Raw genomic sequence first — 23,830 nt, 5'->3', positions numbered from 1 at the left:
GCAAATGATTCATGTACATATTCCAACATTTCTTAGTATTCAGAAACACCAAAATGTGCAAATATTTAAGATATACTTTAAATATAACTAGCAGGATACCCTGCTTCGCTCGGGGGTCATAACTCCGAAACCGGAAGTGGTAGACTAACGCCACCTGACCTATGTTACTCCCCGGTCCGAGCTACCCCTATACCCCAAATTTCAGACTCGGGGCAGACCTAGTGTAGCCGCCAACCCCGAACAGACAGACAGACAAACGACAGTTACAAATATAAGTATAGAAGATTAAACTTCTTCAAAGAAGGAACTCAATGATTATTTTTATAGAATAAATTTTATTGCACTATTTACATCTGTTAACTATATAATGCTAACTGTCCAATACACTATCTAACCAATCTTCTAAATTTTCTTCTTCAGGTAAACCAACTTCTACTGTAAATAGAGAGTAGTACACATTGTATTTATAATTTTTACAAATATGATTATCAATCATTCATACATATTTCAATCACATCATTTTTGACATACCCCTGACAGAATGGTACAAAACTAGTCTTGAACACCCACACTACATACTAAGTCAGCGAGGTTTTCTATCTGAATAATGTTACTGTTCAGTCTTGATTAAAATATTAATGTCACTTTCAATAACTTCACTTGCAGGAGCCTGAGTGTAAAATCGGTTCTCAATCTGCACAATATACAACAGCTAAAGTACCGCAATTTTATTTTTGACAACACATGGAACTCAGAAAAAAGTCATGTGATTAATCAGTGCGCTGGATTGTCAAACATAACGAAGAAAAAACTATTTTGGTTATTCTTGATATTAATCCACTTATTGTACTCTTCGAATTTTGACCTGCAGACAAGGAAGTCATAGTTAATTCTAAGTATACTAGACTAGTGTAGTTCTACCGCTGACACATACCTCTCTTTTGGCATGATGTCTAAGTGTTTTTTTGACTTTGGACTGGCTACTGTTGTATCTCTTTTCTTAAGAATTCACTGCTGTCTTTTCTTATGATACCAAAATCAAATAAGTAACAGGAACAACGATAGTGTTTTTGCTAAATGTTTTTATGTCACAACAGTTACACATTAATATTTAAAATTAACATCTTTCTCTCAACCCCACTCCTGTAAAAGTCAGAAAACCACTACATCATGAAATGGTCGTCTAAAGAATGCATGTCTGACTATTCTAGCCCTCACTCCATCTTTTATAGGTGCCTATTCTTTTGTCTGTGATTTTTACATAAAAGACTGAAAACAGCTAAATTTCAAATATGGAATGGACATGCCCCCTAACCTGGATATCGACAGGGATTGTTACCTAATTTGGTCAACAAATATGATATATGTTTTATAACAAAGAAACATGTAAATGACCAACATGTTCATTAATCTATAGCTCAGTTAACGTATCAAAATACCAGCATATACTTTCTATATTTTTGGTTATGAACTTAGAATCAATAATAATAAAGATAACAATATTGTTTCAGCCATCATATTTCTCCATTCCTTGTCTATGAATTTAAGAACAATGGAGAAGACAAATAAAACATAAGTATTTATCAAATTATAAATCATGTCCTTTGGTTCACTTTTATTCGCCTAATGTAATTTTGCATAAATTACCAAATAGTATTACACTAGGTCAATTGACCATCCAAGTCACTATAGATTCATGGAGAGTATAGATAATATATATACAGTGTATATATATATATAGTTCTGGGTAATAGAGAATAGCACAGCTGTACTAGCTCATAAGCTTTGCATCCAACATATGGGTTGTGGACATCACTTTCTTGAAAAGAAGAGACCCCGATTTCACACATCACAGACTATCAGTTCATAAAAATTTGTTTAAGTAAGCGGTTTAACCTCACTATTCCCAAATCTGATTGTTTTGATAGGTATTAGGAGGTTACTGGACTGTGGGTGTAGGACTATAGTCTGTCTTAATTAATTAGTGTCACTGTGTAAACTTACCACTCTAATTAATTACCACTATACTTACCAGTAGAAGGGCAAATTGGTGAAATCAGTTTACTTATAAATTTAAATTGTGAGCTGTTTTGATGTTATTAATTTGAAATATAAACAAATAAACCACTGATATTTAATCACAGCTTATCAGTTGACATATATAGCTCCTCTGAATCGAAAATGGTGACAGATAATTCTTAAATTAATTTCATGGGCGTCAACATATCTGGATGATGAGACTAATTTGCACTTGGACTAAAATTAACTTTGTCATGCCTGGTACCATGCCGAGAATGGCCCGCTTATTGCGGCCAAGTGTAAACAGGGCTATTCCAACCCCTTCATTTAACCCCTGGTGCTATCACTGTCAGTCTGTGAATATAGGCCTTTGCTACTGCCTGGCTGCCCTAAGACTTTGCCTACAACATTGCTAAAAATATGAGAGAAATCCATTAAATTGGCTAAATTATAGTTTCATTTATTATATATCAATGATTTGTAATTACCTTGAGTTTTAGATGTTTTACAGTTGGTTTGTGTTTGTATTAAAGACTCTTCCACTTGCTGAGTTACAGTATTTTCTTTGTTAGCTACTGAAACTGAATAAAAGAATATGTTCTGTTCTGTCACATATAGGCCTATATATACACAGATCTTAAAATAAAACATTAAGTCACCAATGTAGACATTTTGATGTTGGAGAGTGCTCCTAGCAACGTTGGATAAAGGGGGGGGGGGGAATTGTAATAGTGTGTTATGAATATATATTATGAGTACATCAAAAGAACTGCTTACAATGGGGATGCTCGATTCACAGTCCTGAGCGTCTCGAATTGACAGAATTGCAATCGAGTGATGCGGAATTCAGTCCTGTCACAGTTCTGTCAGTCCCGACTACGGAGGTGGTGTGAGTAGAATAGTGATGTAATTTAACACAACGAATAGGTTTTGGCTGCATGGTTGGTTGAGATATGTACTTATCCAGTCGACGCATGCGTTGTAGCCCTAAATACCCCTTTTCTCTTGATTGTCACTATTTTTGGGATTGAGAGAATTCAATTCCGGAACGTTCAATCGAGTATGCCCAATGTTTCAACTTCTCATCGCTGACTTCCTTCACCTCCACCTCATGATTAGTCTGTATGGCTGGGTGAGTAAGACATTGACTTGCTAACCTGGAGGTCCTGTGTTTGATCCCTGCGATTGCCGAGAAAAGTTCATCAGGATTTTCCAGTATGGTTCCATCTTGTCAATGGTATAGGACAGGGGCAATAACCCAGGTATCTAATAAAGCCATGTCTACTGAGCTAATAATGCTTGTTAACATTGCCTCAGGAATATGGGTACACCACTGCAGACACAATGCCCTCTGAACAAATCAAGCCACTGCACTAATACAGTATGCAAAACAATGTTTATGGTTATATCATTTAATATAACTACCTGCTTGATCTGGTGTGGGTGAATTATTGAGTAATAAAAGCAATTCAAGTTCTTCTTCTTGTTTATGTATTGAAGGCACATTAATGTCCGTCTTCGTAGACAATTGTTCGTTTGGTTCAATATTACTAAGTTTAGTGTTCGCACTGCTCAGAAAACCATCTTCAGTGTTCATTCTAGAATCATTTAAATCTATATCGTCCATTAATTTATGGAGGTCTTGCTCTTCTTCAGTATTCAAAATCTGTATCACATGTTTTGTTGAACTAGAATTTATCTGCTGCATTTTGGTAAGTTTGTATTTTTGTTTGTTCACTTCTGCTTCCTTTTCCATTGATTGTAACTGAGATTCCTGAAATAAAATTTGCCACAAATCAAGAATTATCAGGTGGAAACACGAATGAACATCCTACACAAAGTCATTTAAAAATAGGTTGCCAGGCAATTAAACCCACAGCAGCAAAATCATCCTGTTGTGTGACTGGCTTCTAGGACTTCCTAGTGCTAACATTTATTACTTTGTTATATAAAACATATAATGAGATGGTAACTTTAACTGTTCAAGTTAAAAGCAATCTTTTTCAAACTGTTCAAGGATGGTAACTCTGACAGTAATTATCAGAAATTGTTGGAAATCAATAGGTTTCTTCGATTCAGGCATAACTCTGTATAGAATTTAATAGAAATCACCTCATGAATATAAACACTGTATATCTAAAGCATCCACAAGCAATTGTAGTCCAGAGACAGAGGTGATGACAATACCTGACCATTTTAGTTCAGTGTTGGCTCAACTGACAAATATACATGGTAGTAAAAAAAGGGAATAATGCCTTACTGTGAACAGACTTTTATCCACACCTAATCTTTTATATAGTGGAATACAGTTCAATGAGTCTGACAAATCCTCCAGATCAAGGGTTAAATATTGATTAGGAGTAGCAGACAATTCACTTTCCCATTCCTTTTCATCTTTAAGTCTAAACTGAGAGCCAGCACCACCTGAAAAATACATTTCATTTAAGGGACTAAATTAAATATGACAGCCATTTCATTTTCTTCATACCGGGTAATTTCTTTTGCTTTAACTATACAGATAGCATGTGTACAGTTTACATTACACAATTTTAGTATACTTACTTGTTAAACTCAGAAGCTGTGTAAAATCAGTTCCCCTCGTTTCTTCATTGCTATCCTCAACAATTGGTATTTCATATCTATCCCAATTAGATACAATCTTTCGTCGTAGAAATGTCTTTTTTTCAAAAATACACTGGGGCAAATTGATATCATCTTCCTAACATATAGAACAATAAACTAACAATCTGCTTGATATGAAAAATATATATTTAACTTAATTACATTAGAAATCTGCTTGATATACAAAACTTATATACACATTCTCTTATTCTAATTAACAATCTTCTTATATAAATTACAAAACAATTACTAATGGTACACGTTTCTCTAATTAAACAAGCCAACAATGAGGTTGATGTCCCACCTCTCAATCCAAAAATAATTAGATAACTCATCAATTACTTGCACATTTATCTTTATATATAATGTGTCTAGTAATCAATTGTTTATCACTCTGCATAATCCAAGCAGAAAACAATAGTTAAGGAACTGATAACGGTATTGATATAATGAAACTATACACTAAGTTTTATCATTTCTAATCAATTAGATTTATTGTGTTCTAAAATTTTGGCCAATCAAAATGTTTATCTCTACTTAGCCTAAGCAGAAAATGTGCATAATTAAACTCAGTCAATGTTCATTCAATGAACAACTACACCAAGTTTGATCAGTCTAGCTCAATTACAGGCAGAGTCATTCTGTCCCAAAAAGTATGATGGACACACAAACCCATTTTAACAGTCCCTTGCTTTCTTAGAAAGGCAGTAGACAATTAACATAAATACCTCTGATGAATCTGAAATTGTTGTAGATGTGGGGTTCACAGCTACAGATTTTTTAACATCTTTAGCCGGTTTTGTCTTTTGCTTTTCACCTTTACCTGGCAAATATAACAATCATTATAATAGTGGATAGAACAAGAGCTGCAATATACATCCACATTCCTGCTTTGATTGATATGGTACTTTTTAAAATGAAAAGAATGACTAAATATTAACAAGAAAGTGGGTCTGACACAACCCCTGGGTGTGGGGCATGAACAAAAATAAAGTTACTGTCCTTACGGTATAAGGAATAAATATGCCAATTTTCAAGATGATCCATTCAAGATTCCAGGTTGTAGACAAAAACCACAAAAATTGCCCTGACTCTGCCCCTGGGTGTTAGACATGGAAAGGTATAAATAGGTACAACCCTATGATGGATCATGCCGAAATGGAACAAAATATGTTCATAATTGCAACCCTCCGAGTATTTACTGACAAAAATATGAACAAAAAAGTGGGTGTGGCACTGCCCAAGGGGGTAGGATCATGCACCAAAATCAATAGTTGCCGCCCTTAGGCTATATAGAATACACATGCCAAGTTCCAAGATGATCCATTAAGAATTGAGACCTGTTGGCAACACACAGAAAAATGGGTGTGGCTCTACCCCTGGGGGTTGGACATTCATCAAAAACAATAGGGATCATCCTTTGGGTATAAGGAATAGGTATGCAAAGTTTCAAGAGAATCTGTTAAGAATTGTGGCCTGTAGGCGAGCGACACAGACACACACAAATTGGGCATGGCTCTGTCCCTGGGAGTTGGGCATGCAACAAAAATAATAGAGGTCATTCTTAGTGTATAAGGAACAAGTATGGACGTTAAATCCCATTTCATTTAATTTCTTGGGAATATAAAGATATATTTTAAGTTTCATAAAAATTGGACAAAAATTGTAACGTCTAGAGGGTCCACAACCTTCATATTACATACTTTTACACAATTTACACACACACACATACACCCCCACAGACAGGGGCGCCGACATAATAGTAAAGTTTGAGTGAGTTTTCTATGTTGGGTTTTTAGTTAAAGCAGCATTTTGTCAATCTCTGGTTTGTTACAGTCTTTGATCTTTTATATGTTTAAAAAGAATATGAATTCCTGTCTTTATGGCTTCTTTTATACTTTTTATACTGAAAATGCACAAAATGGCCAAACAAAATTGTATGTACTTATACATAAGTACACAACTCAGGTATGAGTTAATTCAAATTTCAAAATTCAGCAGCTCGACTAGTCACGAAAACTCCTGTTAGATCCAGCATAACCCCTGCATTAAAAATCACTTTATTGGCTCTGTATCGCTGAAAGAATTGACTTTAAGGGGGCAAAGGCAGAAGTTTTAACTAGGGGTAGGGGGGGGGGCTCCCCCAGAAAATTTTGAACAACGGGCTGCCGAAAATGCAGCCTGGCAGTATTTCAGGCACTGATCGTTGAGGTACAGTGTCAAACGAACGGATTTGCGGACCTTCCCCCCAACATTTTGAAAAATAGACTGTTGGAAATGCTGTCTGACAGTATTCAGTCAGGCACCGATCGTCGAGACAAATAGATCTGACCAGATACGTTCCGTCAACTAATCACTAGTTTATCCAACCAGAGAACAAAATGTCAAACGAACGGACTTACGACTTCAACGAAGTCCCCTTGTGAGCGCCAAAGTAGCAAGTCCTTGTGGGGGGTATTGGGCACCTCCCCAAGAAAATTTTGAAAGATAGACTGTCGGAAATGCTGTCTAATAGTATTGAGGCACCAATTGTAGAGATAAATAGAGCTGATTCGATGCCGTCTCTCGCCTGATCACTAGTCTATCCGACCTAATACTTTTTTTATTTTCTAAAATTATTGGGGGGGGGGGGGGAAACAGGGCAGGGCAGACCAGATTTATGGTGGGGGGGGCAAATGCCTGCATACTTCAATGATATTTTCAGAGTTTACCAACCACCAAGAAATCTTAGATCTCAGTCTCAACTTAACTTTGTTGTGCCTACATGGAAATTGAAATCAGTTGGATTCAAGTCCTTGGAAGTCGCAGCTGCAATCAAGTGAAATTCACTACCTTTATCTCTCAACTCTGACCCACTGCTAACAACATTTAAATTTTGATAGTTCTTAAAGATGAACTTATTTTCTTAGCGCTTTGAGCAGATATTTTTGTTCTGGATTTTAGCGCAATATACAAATCCTTATTATTATCAATACTGGACCATTTTGAGATCGATATTCCTATTAAATATTAAACTTTCACAATTTTGTAGTTAGTAAGGGATTCCTATTGCGTTAAAATGACGCAATGACACTTTAATGTTAACTGAAAAGAATTAACAATTTATTGTATACTGAGCAGTGGGCAGAAAGATTTGCTTTTACCAGTACAGTGAGTAGGTAAGCAAGTTGATTCATGCCTTACTTTTGTGTTCAGAAGTATTTTTCTGAGAAGAATTTGCTCCACCATGTTTCTGTCTGTACTGGGCACTTTTCTTTTTCTTATGTTCATCGGGTCGCATTTCCTTGATTAGCTCTGAAATATAATAGTACCCAAAAGTATTTCAAATCTGCAAAATAACCTAAAAATATTTAGTGGACTGATTTTGTAATTATTCCATTGCAAGACAGCAAAGGATGGAAAGGAGTAATTAGCCACACTTGTTCGTTACCGGTATATATTTGTTGACCGAAAGCCAGAAGCTGTACCCACTCTAAATAATATAGAATACAGAAATTTGAGTGTTAGTTTGTCCTATTTCCATGTAGGCTACATAAAATGACAGATTCTCTATATTTCGCTTTGCTGAAAGCTGCATGGTTATTTGTCACCTGGGGCTATTATTTAAATAACTATATTTGCATTGTTTTATGATATTTACCATTCCCTGTAAGACAATGAAAGGGATTCTTATGAATATAAGGTGAAGGAGTCTGAGAGTGAGAGACATCTCTTTTGAATAAACGTCAACCGCTAAAATAATCATGTTTAATTATAATCCAAATAATTAATACCTTCTGCTGCCTCTACACTAGTACTACACTTATATCAAATCGCAACAACAATAAAACTGTGAATCATGTACTACTTTACAAGAATAATGAATTAATTCTGATTACATGAGATCTTTAATACTTTAATATCAGGCTTTGGCAAATTAATGCTTTCTCTAGAGAAAGGGGGGGGGGGGGGAGTAGCCTCCCTTGTAAGTAGATGTTTCCAGTCCTTATCTTTTTGTAGACGAGCTTGTTCCAGTCACTCTTCATCACCACTCGCTTATACCTCGTAACTTTGTACAGCTACGACACAGTGACAATAAATAGCATACTATCATGAATATATTTTAAACAATCTGACTGCTTCTATCATTTCTCAACATAAAATACTGACTTTCATGTCCTTTACAGTAACGCAACATTATTAAATGACGGTGGTTAACTTTTCAGTTTATTAGAATATACATACCGAATACATACTTCCGGGGGGGTGTTTATAATAGAAGTAACCCGAATGCTAGATAGAGTGAACTTTCATTGCTGGCAGTGAAGTCTGAAAGAACATTTCTGACATCCAATTACTTTTCTGAGGTCTAATTATGGACAGGGCTCAACTGTGCCTAAGCCTAATAAAATGGCTCAATACATTCAAGGTTATTTATATATTTTCACGCTTTCAAAACTGAATTATTTGTAATTATAAATGATTGTTTCCGCTCTTCTGTTTTGACAAGTTTTATTTTGAGTCAGGGGATAGTCAGTGGAGGCCCTGTGGGGCCTCAAACACTATTTTTACTTTTAAGACCAGTTTTTGTGCATAGAGAAGGCAGGGTAAAGTATAAACAAACACTAACCAAATTTCAACATTTCAGAGTGTAAGTAATACTAAATCGATTATGAATGATCATAGTGATGCACTTGGTCATTATGATTATGATGTTAATGTTATATTTGCTTCCTGAAGTGGCTGAAGACCCAAAAACCAATCTGTTGTGCCTAGTACTACAGTAGTAGTAAGTTAATATGTCCAAGAATAAAATCATAAATCCATCATCATGCTTACAGAGGCAGCACATCATTTCAGTCCCGTGTCATTTCGGACTCAACACAGACAACCTTTTGGACTCAGTTAGACGACGGTTCGGACTTTACTTGAGAACGGTTCGGATTCGGTTTGGCGACATTTCAGACTCGGATGAATAATTAAAAGACTGTTGAACATTTGTGTGATATATTTGTAACAGCTGTTTTTTTTCGTTTTATTTGAGTCCGATAGTTGTTTTGTTTTATTAATTGATCGGCGATTCTTGAGACCGCTAATAAAAAGATAACACTGATTTTACACTGCTTGTTCAATTTAGTTTTGTTTCATAGGCGAGTATTGAACTTGACAATACAATATTGTTGAAAATTTGTGTATATTTAGTAATACTGCTAATGTTTTTATAATTGTGAAAGCCTAAATGTCTTTTACGCGAGTCGGAATAATCGAATCAACACATGGCTGCCATTATCGCTGATTGACAACTCACGTTTTCCCTCGTCCACTAAAGAACTGTGCAGCTTTAATTACCCACTTTGATCATTGCCATTTCTAATATTTTCCAAAAAAAGTTTTCTTTTTACGCACTAATTTATAGATTAATACTGCTACCTATGGCAAGCTTGTCAAGGACTGCATGTCAACGTGTAGCTTCCGGATTATCGTTAAAGAATTCTAGGGGCTTGTAAACCAAAGATCTTGTTCCTGTCTATATTCGTGCATATTGAGCCGTAACTTCCTGGATTATGCCCCCTGATTGTACGAAGAATCGCGTTTTTACCTTGTGGTCCCACTAGAGGTCACAATTTTTATCTGATTTAAAAAACGTTTAAGCATATCACCGTTACACCATAATAAGGGATGAGTTCGAATTGCGTGAAAATTGGACTGAAACTACCACACAAAATGGCCGCTCCTCAAACGCAAATAGTGTAAAAGCATGTCATAGCAAAGGTTGTGGACCCTCTAGAGGCCAAAATTTTGATCCGATTTTGACAAAACTTAAAATTTATAGTTATATCACAAAGGTTTTGGTTCGTTTCCTTAATCATGCATATTGGAATGTAACTTCCTGGATTATGGCCTTTGATTGTAAATATGTTTATATACAATCAGATTACATTATTATATGCGTTGCGACCCATTTGGGTCAATTTCTAGGTCCCAAATATTAGCGATTTAGCTCCTTGATAAAACTATCCCAACAATGATGCAAAAAGCGGAAGTAGTCGAAAAAATATCCGGTGCTTTTGCAAAAAACATGATTACTACGCTAGATGTCACTGGGTCAAAAGTGTCATTGGATAGCCGAACAATGGACAACTATATGACATCCAAATGATACAAATTCTAGGGTGTGAATCCAAATGCAAAAGCATTGAAGTAATATAAGTGGTCCAAAAAGGGCCTCAATCTTTGAAAAAAACTTGTAAAAAATGGGTACTTTTGTGAAAAACGTGATTTCTCAGTTGGATATTACTGGATCAAAACAACTTATGTAACGTTTGATAGCTCGATCAATGAGCTATCGTATGACACTCTTCCTGTCTGTCTGTCTTGTTTATATTTCTATGAGCAGAAAGACTAAAATGACGTCACAGATTGTTTATTGACGGATAGTTACGACTACCCACGGAGAACGGCGGAAATTACTTGCGTTGAAATTTACCTGTTGCAGGTAATATTGACATTCGGGTTCGTGTTATACTTATGGAAATAATATGTTGACATAATTACTTGCAAAATTAAAAAAATTTATGAAGCTTTTCCAGTGACCTATAATATTTTTTAATTATTTTGTCATCAATTTAAACAAACAGCTTTGTTTTCTAGATATCATTTTCTTGTATTCAAGCAATCAGAGCAATCAGAAACAGAGTAAAGAGTCTGATCATGATTTAAACAAATAATAGATAAATACCTTCTGTCTTATCCATGCCATTAATTTTGAAAATATGCCAAGTGTTACGTAGTAACAGCTGAAAATATCTGTTTATTTGTAATTTTAATATTTACATTTTATTGTTATAGGTTACAGTACCCAATCAAACAGTAGAAGATTTAAGTGATGGTATTGCTGTTGCTCAGGCCCTCCGAGAAATAGCACCAGATTATTTTAATGATGCCTGGTTCAAAAAATTAAAAGTTGAAGAATCTTTAAATTGGAGGTTAAAGGTCAGCAACCTGAAAAAAGTCTTGAATGGCATGTTAGAATACAATATTGAGGTACTAGGAATACAGATACAAGGTTTCCAAATGCCAGATGTGAATTTAATAGGTGAACGTCATGATAGTGTAGAAACTAGTCGTCTTTTACAACTTGTATTGGGATGTGCTGTCAGATGTTCAGAAAAACAGTTCCATATTCAAAATATCATGAAAATGGAGGAATCTGTACAACAGATGATAATGAATGCTATTCAAGAATTGATGTCTAAAGAGATCCAATCGGCACCTGAAGTTGATAGTGAAATTGTAGAACAATTAAAGAAGACTGTAGAAGAACTGAATGCTGCATTAGAGAATAAAGAAGAATTACTACAGAGATGTCATGAATTGGATATGCAGGTAGCTACATATTTAGAAGAAAAGAATTCACTTCAAACTGAAAATGAACGTTTGGTTGACCGATTACATCAAGCTGAAAGTCTGGATGATCCAAGTACACCGGCAGGAAAAAGGCTTCAAAAATTACAAAGTCAGATGGAACAAATGCAAGAACAATTATATCATGTCGAACAAGCACGAGATGATTATAGAATTAAATTTGAAGTTGCCACAAAAGACTATCAAGAGCTGAAAGATAAAAATGCAGAACTGGCGCCTCTTGCAAAAGAAGCTCTGGCTCTAAAAGACGAACTTGATTGTTTACGCCATGCTGCAGACCAAGCTGCCAAATATGAATCTTCCATTGAATCATATAAAAAGAAAATAGAAGAAATAACAGTGCTTCGTAGTCAAAATAAAACTCTAGGCGAGCAAATAACAAAGTATATACAAGAAAAAATAGAAATGGAGGAGGCTGTGAAAAGATTTGACTCAGTTAAACAACAGTTAGAATGGTTCCAGCGACAGAATCATGAACTACAAAATAAATTATCTGAAGAAATAAAGAGGGCCGATAAAGTTGAATTTGAGCACAAAAAGTCACAGGAAAAGATGGTGCTATTACAGAGGGAGAAGGAACGAGTAATAGCAGAAAGAGATTCTTTATCAGAATTGAATGAAGAGTTAAAATGTATGCAGACACCTAATGTTTCAAATGTTAGTAATCTTGATAGTATGGCCTCAACACCAAGTGAAATGGAAATGAAAGAAAAATTACTACGATTAGCCCACGAGAATAAAATGTTGAAGATGAGTACAACAAGTGAAGAAGAATCTGAACCTTTGCAGTTTGCTTTAGAAAAAACCAATGCCAGGAAGAATGAACTAGAAACAGATGTTCGCTTGCTAAACCAGAGAATCTTGGAACTGGAAGCTCAGGTTGAAGTCCTTCAAGAAAATCAAACTCCCATAAATGATGGTTCAGCAGAAGTGAAGAAAAAATTGCTTCAAAAGGAACAACAAATTGAATCTTGTAACCGACAATTGGAAGAAAACAATCAAGAAAATAAAGCTATGGCACAAACTCTTGAAGAAAAACAACAAAAAATCACCCAGTTGGAGACAGATTTTGCAAACAAAGAAAAAGAAATGAAAATGTTAGAAACCAAATATAAAAAATATTTGGACAAAGCTCGGCACATAATAAAGATAATGGACCCACGACAAAGCAGCTCAAGTGAAACTGATGCTCTTAAGAGTCAGTTATTAGATCGTCAAAGATATGTTGAATATCTCGAGAGAGACTTGGCTAAAGCTAAGGCTGTGATAGATCATGAAGAAAAAATAGCTGTTTCTGCTTGGTATAACTTGGGATTTCAACTTCATAGACAAGCAACTGAACAGAGATTATCAAATAGTTCTAGTGGTGGCCAATCATTTTTAGCTCGACAACGTCATGTTCAATCTAGACGACCTGCATCAGTAAGTGCTTTACTCCCGAACAATAACAGTACCTCATCGGAACATTGATCTATGACATATTTGAATATTGACCAAGTTGTACAAGATGGAATACTTCTATTATGTAATGTAATGTGTCCAAACATGCTTACTCAGTGTGGTGCCTTCACATACATTAATCTCTAGTGAATATTAACTAAAAAGTATTTAAATACAATATAATGTATAGTGTGGTGCCTTTACTTTTAAAATATGAAATTTATTAGCTACATGCTGAACTAAAGCCAAAAGCTTAAGAATATCCAGTCAAATACTCATCTTGATTATGTAAGCTAAAGCTGGAGTAAATCACACACTTGATTGACACTAGTTTAAATATAGTTTATTATACTGTGTGATTGGAAAGGGTGGAAGTGTGTATTTATTCATTAATATGAATTAGACATGTAGCCTAGCTAGAACTTGTAAAATGTGTAGTAATGGCCAAGGATAATCACTCTTGGAATTATTTAACAATTGTAAATTTAGAATTATATAAAAATAATGTACCATATTTTTATGAAAATCATAATAATAATAATACATGTGTAATATATATTATGGCGGATGTGGCAATGTGCATATAATACTTTTTGATGATTAGCAATAGCATAAATATACCCTAAAAATTGTATCATAATAAGAGAACATATTGTAGATTGTCTCTTATTCTTATTGATTTTCATACACCCACATTTAAATGTGGTCTTATATTGTTGCCACCTAGAACAATCTTTGTGGCCTCCCCGGATAACTTAGCTGCTGTGAGGTTATGTTTGTTCTTTGGTAACCCATCTTTTTTTGTCCCCCGCCTTTCGAAGAAAGCAGGGGACTATTAAAATGGGTTCGTCCGTCCGTCTGTCTGTCTGTCTGTCTGTCTGTCCGTCACACTTTTTGGGACACAATAACTCTCTTCCTAATTGAGCTAGAATGTTCAAACTTGGTGTATGTGTTTATTAGGTCAATGCCTTGATGGAGTTCGAAGATGAGCATTTTCCGCTTAGGGTAAGCAGAGATAAGCAATTTGATTGGTTGATGCTTTGGGACACGATAACTCTCTTCCTAATTGGGCTAGAATGTTCAAACTTGGTGTATGTGTTGATTAGGTCAATGCCTTGATGGAGTTCGAAGATGAGCATTTTCCGCTTAGGGTAAGCAGAGATAAGCAATTTGATTGGTTGATGCTTTGGGACACGATAACTTTTAATTGAGCTAGAATGTTCAAACTTGGTGTATGTGTTTATTAGGTCAATGCCTTGATGGAGTTCGAAGATGAGCATTTTCCGCTTAGGGTAAGCAGAGATAAGCAATTTGATTGGTTGATACTTTGGGGCACGATAACTCTCTTCCTAATTGAGCTAGAATGTTCAAACTTGGTGTATGTGTTGATTAGGTCAATGCCTTGATGGAGTTCGAAGATGAGCATTTTCCGCTTAGGGTAAGCAGAGATAAGCAATTTGATTAGATGAGCATTTTCCGCTTAGGGTAAGCAGAGATAAGCAATTTGATTGGTTGATACTTTGGGGCACGATAACTCTCTTCCTAATTGAGCTAGAATGTTCAAACTTGGTGTATGTGTTGATTAGGTCAATGCCTTGTTGGTTGATGCTTTAGGACAAGATAACTTTGATAGAGAGTGATGAAACTTAAGTGTATAGTTGATAATCAGTTTGATTGCTTGATACTTTAAAAAAAATAAATGTGCGATAAATTAATGTGTCATCTATTTATTTTGGTATTTTGGCGGGGGACATCAGCCTCACTGTTGGCTTGTTTTTACTACCAACCAACAGACATGTAACTAATTGAAAGTAAATGGATGAAGTACTGTATACATTTTCCTAACTGCTTCTAAGGGAAGTACATGTACATAAAAATAAAAATTTTATTTCGTAATCACCAGCATAAATGAAAGGAAAATGTGTAAATAATTGGCATTACCAATTTTTTGAAAAAAGTTATTTCAGATTTAATTAGACATATACAATACTGATACATGTACACTAATAATAAATAAACTTTTAAATCGTAAGAAAAAAATATTTTTATATGTGGGAGAATCCCTTTGACAATTACAGGTAATTAATTAGATGGATACAGATTAAGATATGTACAGGGTAAAGTGTTGCATGCTGTCTGACTAAAAACCTGACTGTGTAACAGATATTGCTTAAATCAATTTTTCTGTTATTTTGTTTTTTTGCTTTTTATTATATACTGAATTCATATAAAAAAGAAAAAGAAAAAAAAAGTCCTACCTGTAAATTAACAAAGTTACCTCCCTTTAATGTCTGAAAAATGTTTCCATCAAACATAAAAGGCATAGTGATTAGTATTAGCCCCAAACCTACAAACACCTTATCTATATCAAGTTATGTTACTATATGCATATTTTTTTATTTATAGTTGTATTTCTTAGTTCATCTCTGGAATATGCATGTTCTTTACTGCTAATAAATCATGTTTTAAATTATTTTCTATTTTGAAAAAAACTTATTGAGATACACAATATGTATTTTGTATGATTATGTAAATAATATTTTAAAAGTATAAATGTATTTAGTTTTTATATGCCCACATGTTAATAGATATTGTTTTTGCCACAGTTGTAAACATAGGTCAGAGTTGGAATGTTTCCACTGGTCGTAGCTTTGAACACATTGGAAATTCACAGTTCTTCTAGATTCTTGCAAACCGGTTTAGACAGTTTGCAGAACAGTAGGACATTAAACCCAATTTCATATCATTTTGACAACTCAGCTGAGTGTGGATGTATATTTTGTTGACTGGCAACCTATCTTTATAATTGTTACAGCAGCTGCCTCGTTCTTTGATTCATATAGTCACATCATCAATGCAGAGTCAATGTTTGTTTACAGTAAAGGAAACAAGTCAAGGGTGGGGAGAGGACAAGGTCACTCTTTAAAAACGAATGAGTCTATATTAGACAGAAATTGGTTGCCAATATTAAAGGCCAAATATTTGAGGGAGCTAAAAATTATCAGATCAATTTCATATCCAGTATTAGCATTGGCAACTGATGTATTCTAATCATTATTATTCACTATTTGAAATCAGTGTAGGAAATTAAATGGGGTTTAACATGCTACTTTTCTGTGTTATGACAGAAATTTTGCCCAGACAGCAGCACTGAGGCCTACTCTTATTCTCCACTGCCTTTCGAAGAAAGCCGGGGACTATTGAAATGGGTCTGTTCGTCCATCCGTCACACTTTTTTGGACATAATTGAACTAGAATGTTCATACTTGATGTAGGTGTTTGTTAGGTAAATGCTTTGATGAGTTCGAAGATGAGCATTTTCTGCTTCGGATAAGTAGAGATATAGATAAGCAATTTGATTGGTTGGTGCTTTGGGACATGATAACTTTAGTTCTAATTAAGTGAGAGTGGTGAAACATCAATCAATACCTTGACTGAGTTTGATAATGAGCATTTTCGACTCTGGGTAAGCAGAGCAATAAGCAGTTTGATTGGTCAAGAATTTGGAGCTTGACAAATTGATTCTAATTGTGTGATAGTGGTGAAACTTTGTGTATAGTTTCATTACATCAATACCTTAACAAAGTTTGATGCTGAGCAATTTCTCCTTGGGCAAAGTAGAGACTTCAATCTGATTAATCGAGATTTTGGAACACAATAACACTCCTAATTGAGGTAGAATGTTCCAAATTGGTGTAGGTGTTTATTAAGTTGAATGCCTTGACAGTTCGATCATGCTCATTTTCCACAAAGGCTAAGCAGAGATGAGCAATTTGAGTGGTTGAGACTTTGGAACACTATAAATTTGGTTCTAATTGGGTGAGTAGAGCGATGAAACTGAGTATGATTCATTATATCACTAAGTTTGATGATCAGAATCTTCTGCTTAGGCTAAATAGCGATAAGCAATTTGATTGGTCAAGACTTTGGAACATAACTCTGCTGGCCGAATGGTTAGCGTGTGCCTTATAGGGTCTGTCATTAAGCCAACTGGCATGGTTTCGATGCCCCGGTCACCTGTCCAACCTTGTGGGCTTTTGTCTGGGTCCTCCCACAGCTAAAGACCCCAACACGCAGAAGCGAATTATTGAAATAAAATAGAACCATGCGTTAGTCCTGAAATGACCTAGTTTGTGTCGAGTGGACGTTAAACCCCATTTCTCTCTCTCTGCTTTTAATTGAGGTAGTATGTTTAAACTTGAGGTAGATGTTCTTTAGGTGAATGTCTTGATTGAGTTCAGTGTATAACATTTCCCGCTAAAGCTATGCAATTTCTTTGGTCGATGCTTTAGGCCAAGATGAATTTGAATGTAACTGATCGAGGGTGATGAAACTTTGTGTATAGTTTCACTACCAGGTACTTCAAAACCTTGACTGAGTTTGATAGTGAACATTTTATGCTTAGACTAAGTATAGTTAATCAGTTTCATTGCTCGATACTTTTGAAAAAGATAAATGTGCAATTAATTAAACATGCATTATGCAAGAGGTAAATCTGCCTACTGCAGGTCTTTCTTTAGGCCTGAGATGTTATATAAACTATTAATTAGACATTCATTAACATGAAAGGGCCATAATCAACTCTTGACGCCATCTTATGTGTCCGATTTTCATTGGATTTGAATCCAATCTGCTGTTCAATGCTGGTTGATTAAATACAAAAATGGATAATCGAGACTTTCTTAATTATCGGGACAGCGGTAACAGTAACAATCGAGGCTACAGTGAATTTAAAATAAGGTGTTCTCGGCTTAGAGTGAAGCAGTTGGTTTGAAATTTTCTGTATATTTCCTTAACATCATCTAGTTTTTAACTATTATAATGAGAACTGCTAGCCTTTTGTCTAATCTTCCATAATATATCTTTAATATGTGTCATCCATATTGGATTGAAATTTTCAGTATATTTCCTTAACATCATCTAGTTTTTAACTATTATAGTGAGAGCTGCTAGCCTTTTGTCTTATCTTTCATAATGTATCTTTGATATGTGTCATCCATTTATCTTGGGATTTTGGCTGGCGACATCAGCCATACTGTTTGGAATTTCAAGAGCCTGAAAACGACGAAAAACCGAGGTCCCGTGTATACATTGGAATGCACTTAAAAGATCCCTTGGCAGTTGGAATTCGATATAAGAGTTGGCGATAGTGCCGCTGCCCGGGCAAAATTTCCCTCATAGCACACTGTATGGCGTATTCCCGTCTTCATTAGCCCAGGTTAGGATCAGAACAGTAGGACAACTAGACGATGTTCCTTGGCAGGCACCAATTACAAGGGAAATCTCCCTGGAAAAGCCAAAGGAACTTTATTGGTGAACTAAAGCCTTACTGACTGAGCCACCAGGGTTCCTGAAATTTTATACCATATAAAATTATGTTGTTGCTGTCCATAGAGGTTAATAATCAATGACGTAGAATATGCTGAAGTAGGCCTAATAAAAGTAGAAGAAGGACTTGTATTAAATACTTATCTAACAAAAAGACAAAATGTTTATGAGCTTGTTTGTATGCCCACATTTTCATATGGACCTTTTTTGTTGTCGTCCCTGTCCATCCATCCACAATTTGTGGACCCTTGTCACAGTTTTTATCCGATTTTAATGAAACTTAAAATATAAGTTAATGTCCCAAAGATCTCAGTTCCTATCGATGTATCGGATCGGACTATAACTTCATGGATAATGGCACCTGATTAAGTATGAAAAATCATATTTTTTTAGCATGTTGACACTCTAGAGGTCACAATTTTTATCTGATTTTGATGAAACTTAAAATGTATGTTTATTACCCAAAGATCTCGGTTCCTTTCTATATTTGCGCATATCGGACTGTATATCCCGTTTTTAGTTGTTGTGCCCTCTATAGAGGTCATAATTTTTAACTGAATTTGATGAAACTTCAAATATATTTATAGCTTGTTCTCTGTCCACCTCTTGCAAAATGTTGGCGTATCTTGCATGGCAACCACTTGTTCGAATTTATATTATACGAGGGCTGCATGGCTGAAAAGTTCTAAGCCTATCTGTCAAAGACCTGTACAAAGTCAATGGTTTCCATTTATATTTGTACATAGTTAACTTCGATGTGATCACACTTTTGCCAACGATGATCAGGGAGAAATTTTCTTCAACCACCCTTAAAAAGTCGTTCACAGCTGACATGACGTCACCATTACTAGGAAAATGGCAACTGGCTAGTTCCTTTTTCATTTTTGGAAACCGGTCTCATCCATTGTTACAAATCTGGCCAAATAATTTTCAGGGTCTGCTTAAAAATGGCACAGATTGTCACGCGACGTCAGGAATCTGACACGTTTCTGATCCGCAATCAAGAGTTTTGGCACCCATCTTGCAGAAACTTTTGTCATTCTTAACTCTCTGACGATAATGTGCTAAATTATCTCCTGAGAGATGCCTTCAACACCGGCAATGTGTCGAGTAATCGATCCTCGATCAGCCATCACCATGTCATGCATCCCGGTAATGTTTTCTTGAATGGTTGCTGTTGATGGACTTCCGGGACGCGGGTCACCGTCAAGGCTCCCTCTGCCATGCTTAAATTCCGAAGCCCACTTTAGCGTGGAATAGGGAGGGGCATCATCCCTTAAAATGGAGATCATGTCAACTTGTATCTGTGTTTGGGTTAGTCCTTTCAGATGCAGGTACTTGATGCCATGTAGTCAATTTTGACCATTTCTGGTGATTTCAATGGGTAGGTTTACAGGATGGTCTGGTATCAATAATAAAACTACAGTTGCAGTCCTTATGTCTATAATTCATTCAATGATTGTACTTTTTGGTGAGAAAAGTTTTTTTTTTTAACCTAATTAATCTGTCCTTTTCAGACTTAGAACTTTTCAGTCAGCCCTCGTAGCTAGAATAGATCAGTTCTTTTACAAATAAAACACCAGCGGCTGCCAGGCAGGATACACCCACATTTTCGAGAGATGGATAGAGAACAAGCTAAAAAGAAAAGTGATTTTTCCTACAATCATATTTTTACACTATTCACGTACAAGTGGCAGCTATTTTGTCTGGCAATTTTGGTCCGATTTTCACGAAATTCAAACTCAACCTTCATACAGTGTAACGGTGATATAATCAAACGTTTTTTTAATTTGGATAAAAATTGCGCGAATATCGAAAGGAACCAAGGTCTTTGGGTTATAAACATGCTTTTCAAGTTTCATCAAAATCAGATCAAAATTGTGACCTCTAGAGTGTCCACAAGCTAAAAACGTGATTTTTCGTACAATCAGGGGCCGTAATCCATGACATTACGGTCCGATACATGCCAATATCGAAAGGAACCGAGATCTTAGGGAGATAAACCTATATTTCAAGTTTCGTAGAAATCGGATAAAAATTGTGACTTGTAGAGTGTCCACAAACAAATTGTGGACGGACAAACAGGGGCGACGACAATATACGATGTGGCGTATAAGAATGAAAACGTGTTAAATACTTATTCTTCAGCTCTTTAAAATACATTGGTTTTAGAAACATTGTCACGAAGATAAAATTAAACAATCAAGAGGCCTATTCAACTGATTAGAATACACCAGATGGTCAGGATTCTGATGTAATCTGTTAACACAACAGGGCTGGATCCCAAATTTAAATTGTGGACGGACAAACAGGGGCGACGACAATATACGATGTGGCGTATAAGAATGAAAACGTGTTAAATACTTATTCTTCAGCTCTTTAAAATACATTGGTTTTAGAAACATTGTCACGAAGATAAAATTAAACAATCAAGAGGCCTATTCAACTGATTAGAATACACCAGATGGTCAGGATTCTGATGTAATCTGTTAACACAACAGGGCTGGATCCCAAATTTAAACAGGGGTCATAATTCTAGACCTAAAAAAATGGAAATTGCTGAAATTCAAAAGGCTTCTTTTCACTACTTTAAATGATGCATATAAATTTCATACAAGATCGCATGATAACTTTTGTCGCTGGAGCGTTCACAAGTTGTAACAAAAGTCATAACTCCAGAAGAGATTAACGGAAATTATTGAAATTACATAGGCTTCTTCATCTCCCTAATGTAAACAACATATATCAATTTCAAAACAATCAGATGATTAATGTAGTCTGTAGAGTGTTCACAAGAAATTGTGGATGGCAGACTTACGTACAGGGGCGACAGCAATTTACGACCACATTTCCATGTGAGCCTATAAAGATAGGTTGCCAGGCAACGAAACATACGCCCACAGCAGCTAAATCGTCCGGGCAGTCAACAAGTATTGTCGCATATTTTTACTTCTTTCGGTAATGAAACATTTATAATACACTAAAATCTGATTAAGAGTAACAACTCATGAAGTAATTATCAGAAAACGATTAGAATTTGTTCGGTTTTTATAAAGTTCTGCCCCATGCTAACGTTTAGTATACAAAACTTTTAATATCATGGATTTAGCTGTTCAAGTCATAAAAATTCATTGAAAATCAATATACTTGTTCGTCTCAAGCTCTTAAACTCTGTGTATCAATCTGAAGTCAACTCTGGCAGTAATTATCGGAAATCGCTGAAAATCAATAGGCTTCTTCGTCTCATGGCCTTTAAACACTGTGTATCAATTTAAAGTCAATCGGATATTAACTTTGGCCTTTAGAGCCTCCAAAAGATTTTTTGAAGTGATCAAGGGCCATAACTCTGGCAGTAATTATCGGAAATCGCTGAAAATCAATAGGCTTCTTCGCTTCATGGACTTAAACACTGTATACTATTCAAAAAAAGTAGGGGATATTTGATTTTGGGGGAATAATACTAAAATATGCAAATGACTACGAAAAAAGTCACTATAGAACCTAACAGAAGAAACATTTCCAGTTACATGTGACGCCCAAACGCACCAATAGCTACCGCATGGAATGCAGGTGATGCTTTGAATCATCATGGGGGTCCAACCCAAGATTTGCACGACTCTGACTTTGAATGTTACAGTCATTGCGGCATTGAATTCCAGGGTGGAAACATCAGTTTAATTGTTTTAGTGGCCAGAAAACAAATTTTGATATGCGTCGGCTTACCCAAAATGAATGGTTACGTGCCCTTGGCATGCTACAGATCGGCACAACACAGGCGGATTGTGGCGCGGACGATGAATGTTTCTCAGTCTGTCATAAGCAGGCTATGGTCCAGATACCGTGATACACAATCTGTACAGGACAGACCACGCTCAGGTCGACCAAGAGCGACAACTCAAGCCCAGGATCGATTTATCCGTACCTTGGCCTTGAGAAATCGTGTCATCACAGCAAATCAGATCAGCGCTCGTCTTCAAACAGAGTGGCCAGACGATTCGGAATCGACTGCATAGGGGTCACCTTCGCGCCCGACGTCCTCGCGTGATCCCTTGTTTGAGAGATCATCACATTCAGGCAAGACGTCGTTGGTGTAGGGATCGTCAACACTGGGATAATCGACGCTGGAGCAATGTGATGTTTTCAGATGAGTCAAGGTTCACTGTTGATTTTTTGGACAGACGTAGGAGGGTGTGGCATCGTCGAAACGAGCGCTTCCAAGACGTTAACGTCATCAGACATGATCGATTGGGGGGTGGTTCTGTTATGGTGTGGGGAGGCATCACTGATGCTGGAAGAACGGCTTTACATGTTGTTGCAGGGCGTGTTACAGGCCAGTACTACCGGGACAACATCTTGGCAGTCCATGTTGTGCCGTTCGCACGACGTCATGGCCGCCGTTTCATCTTCCAGGATGACAACGCAAGATGTCACAGGGCTAGGATCGTTACAGGTTACCTCCAACAACAGAACATCACCACATTACCTTGGCCAGCACTGAGTCCCGACCTCTCCCCCATCGAGCATGTCTGGGACATGCTTGGACAGAGGTTACGTCAACGTCAACAACGTCCTGCCAATGTCCAAGAACTTGCTGCTGCGTTGCAACAGGAATGGGACAATCTGGACCAAAATGACCTTAGACGTCTCATTAGGAGTATGCCACGTCGGATCAATGCTTGTTTGGCAAACAGAGGAGGATTTACCCGTTACTGACTTGGTTGTGATGCTGTGGTAACTTTGCTGTTTGACCCCGGGTATCATTTTACCCTTATAATGGTCAGTCTGTGCCTTACTTAGTCTAACGATCATTTGGAATAAATCGATGAATGTGAACTTCATTTCATTTTGTCATTTGTTTCTTCGTCAGTTTCATTAGGTGACTTTAATAACACTTAAAAATCAAATATCCCCTACTTTTTTTGAATAGTATATATAAATTTAAAGTCAATCGAATATTAACTTTAGCCTCTAGAGCGTCCACAAGCAATTGTGGACGCCGGACGGACGGGGGCGACGA

At 36.2% G+C, this 23,830-nt stretch overlaps 2 protein-coding genes across 7 annotated transcripts; one reads left to right on the top strand and one right to left on the bottom strand.

The window, feature by feature from the left end:
• Positions 1 to 315: 315 nt before the first annotated feature.
• On the bottom strand, positions 316 to 8,665 carry LOC126822050 (cell death regulator Aven). Of its 6 annotated transcripts, none has more exons than XR_007680622.2 (9): positions 8,415 to 8,599; positions 7,825 to 7,935; positions 5,370 to 5,464; positions 4,582 to 4,738; positions 4,280 to 4,443; positions 3,445 to 3,793; positions 2,508 to 2,600; positions 935 to 1,143; positions 316 to 435 (listed from the first exon to the last, which is right to left on the bottom strand). XR_007680622.2 is itself a non-coding variant. In XM_050550789.2 (8 exons), exons 2-8 carry the CDS (start codon positions 7,919 to 7,921, stop codon positions 371 to 373), a joined length of 1,020 nt encoding a protein of 339 aa, XP_050406746.1. In that variant the 5' UTR covers positions 7,922 to 7,935; positions 8,520 to 8,665; the 3' UTR covers positions 316 to 370. The 6 variants fall into 6 exon arrangements, 4 of the variants coding, with proteins under 4 accessions (XP_050406746.1, XP_050406745.1, XP_050406748.1 ...); XR_007680623.2 differs by having other exon boundaries at positions 316 to 432; XM_050550789.2 differs by lacking the exon at positions 935 to 1,143 and having other exon boundaries at positions 8,520 to 8,665.
• Positions 8,666 to 8,913: 248 nt separating this feature from the next.
• On the top strand, positions 8,914 to 16,047 carry LOC126822034 (protein Hook homolog 3). Its single transcript, XM_050550757.2, has 2 exons — positions 8,914 to 9,049; positions 11,470 to 16,047. The coding sequence occupies exons 1-2, from the start codon at positions 8,996 to 8,998 to the stop codon at positions 13,513 to 13,515; spliced, it is 2,100 nt and encodes a 699-aa protein (XP_050406714.1). The 5' UTR covers positions 8,914 to 8,995; the 3' UTR covers positions 13,516 to 16,047.
• Positions 16,048 to 23,830: the final 7,783 nt, after the last annotated feature.

Source organism: Patella vulgata, chromosome 5 (assembly GCF_932274485.2).
Source record: "Patella vulgata chromosome 5, xgPatVulg1.2, whole genome shotgun sequence".
NCBI classification, from domain to species: Eukaryota; Metazoa; Mollusca; class Gastropoda; family Patellidae; genus Patella; species Patella vulgata.
Note: the sequence above shows the minus strand (reverse complement) of the source record. Positions and strands in the feature narration are given on the sequence as shown.

Coding starts and splice junctions, on each gene's coding strand:
- LOC126822050 (XM_050550789.2), bottom strand. CDS start 7,921: ATGCGACCCGATGAACATAAGAAAAAGAAAAGTGCCCAGTACAGACAG. Junction 5,465..7,824: donor AAATACTTCTGAACACAAAA/GTAAGGCATGAA, acceptor TATATTTGCCAG/GTAAAGGTGAAAAGCAAAAG. Junction 436..2,507: donor TAAAACATCTAAAACTCAAG/GTAATTACAAAT, acceptor CTCTATTTACAG/TAGAAGTTGGTTTACCTGAA.
- LOC126822034 (XM_050550757.2), top strand. CDS start 8,996: ATGGACAGGGCTCAACTGTGCCTAAGCCTAATAAAATGGCTCAATACA. Junction 9,050..11,469: donor AATGGCTCAATACATTCAAG/GTTATTTATATA, acceptor TTATTGTTATAG/GTTACAGTACCCAATCAAAC.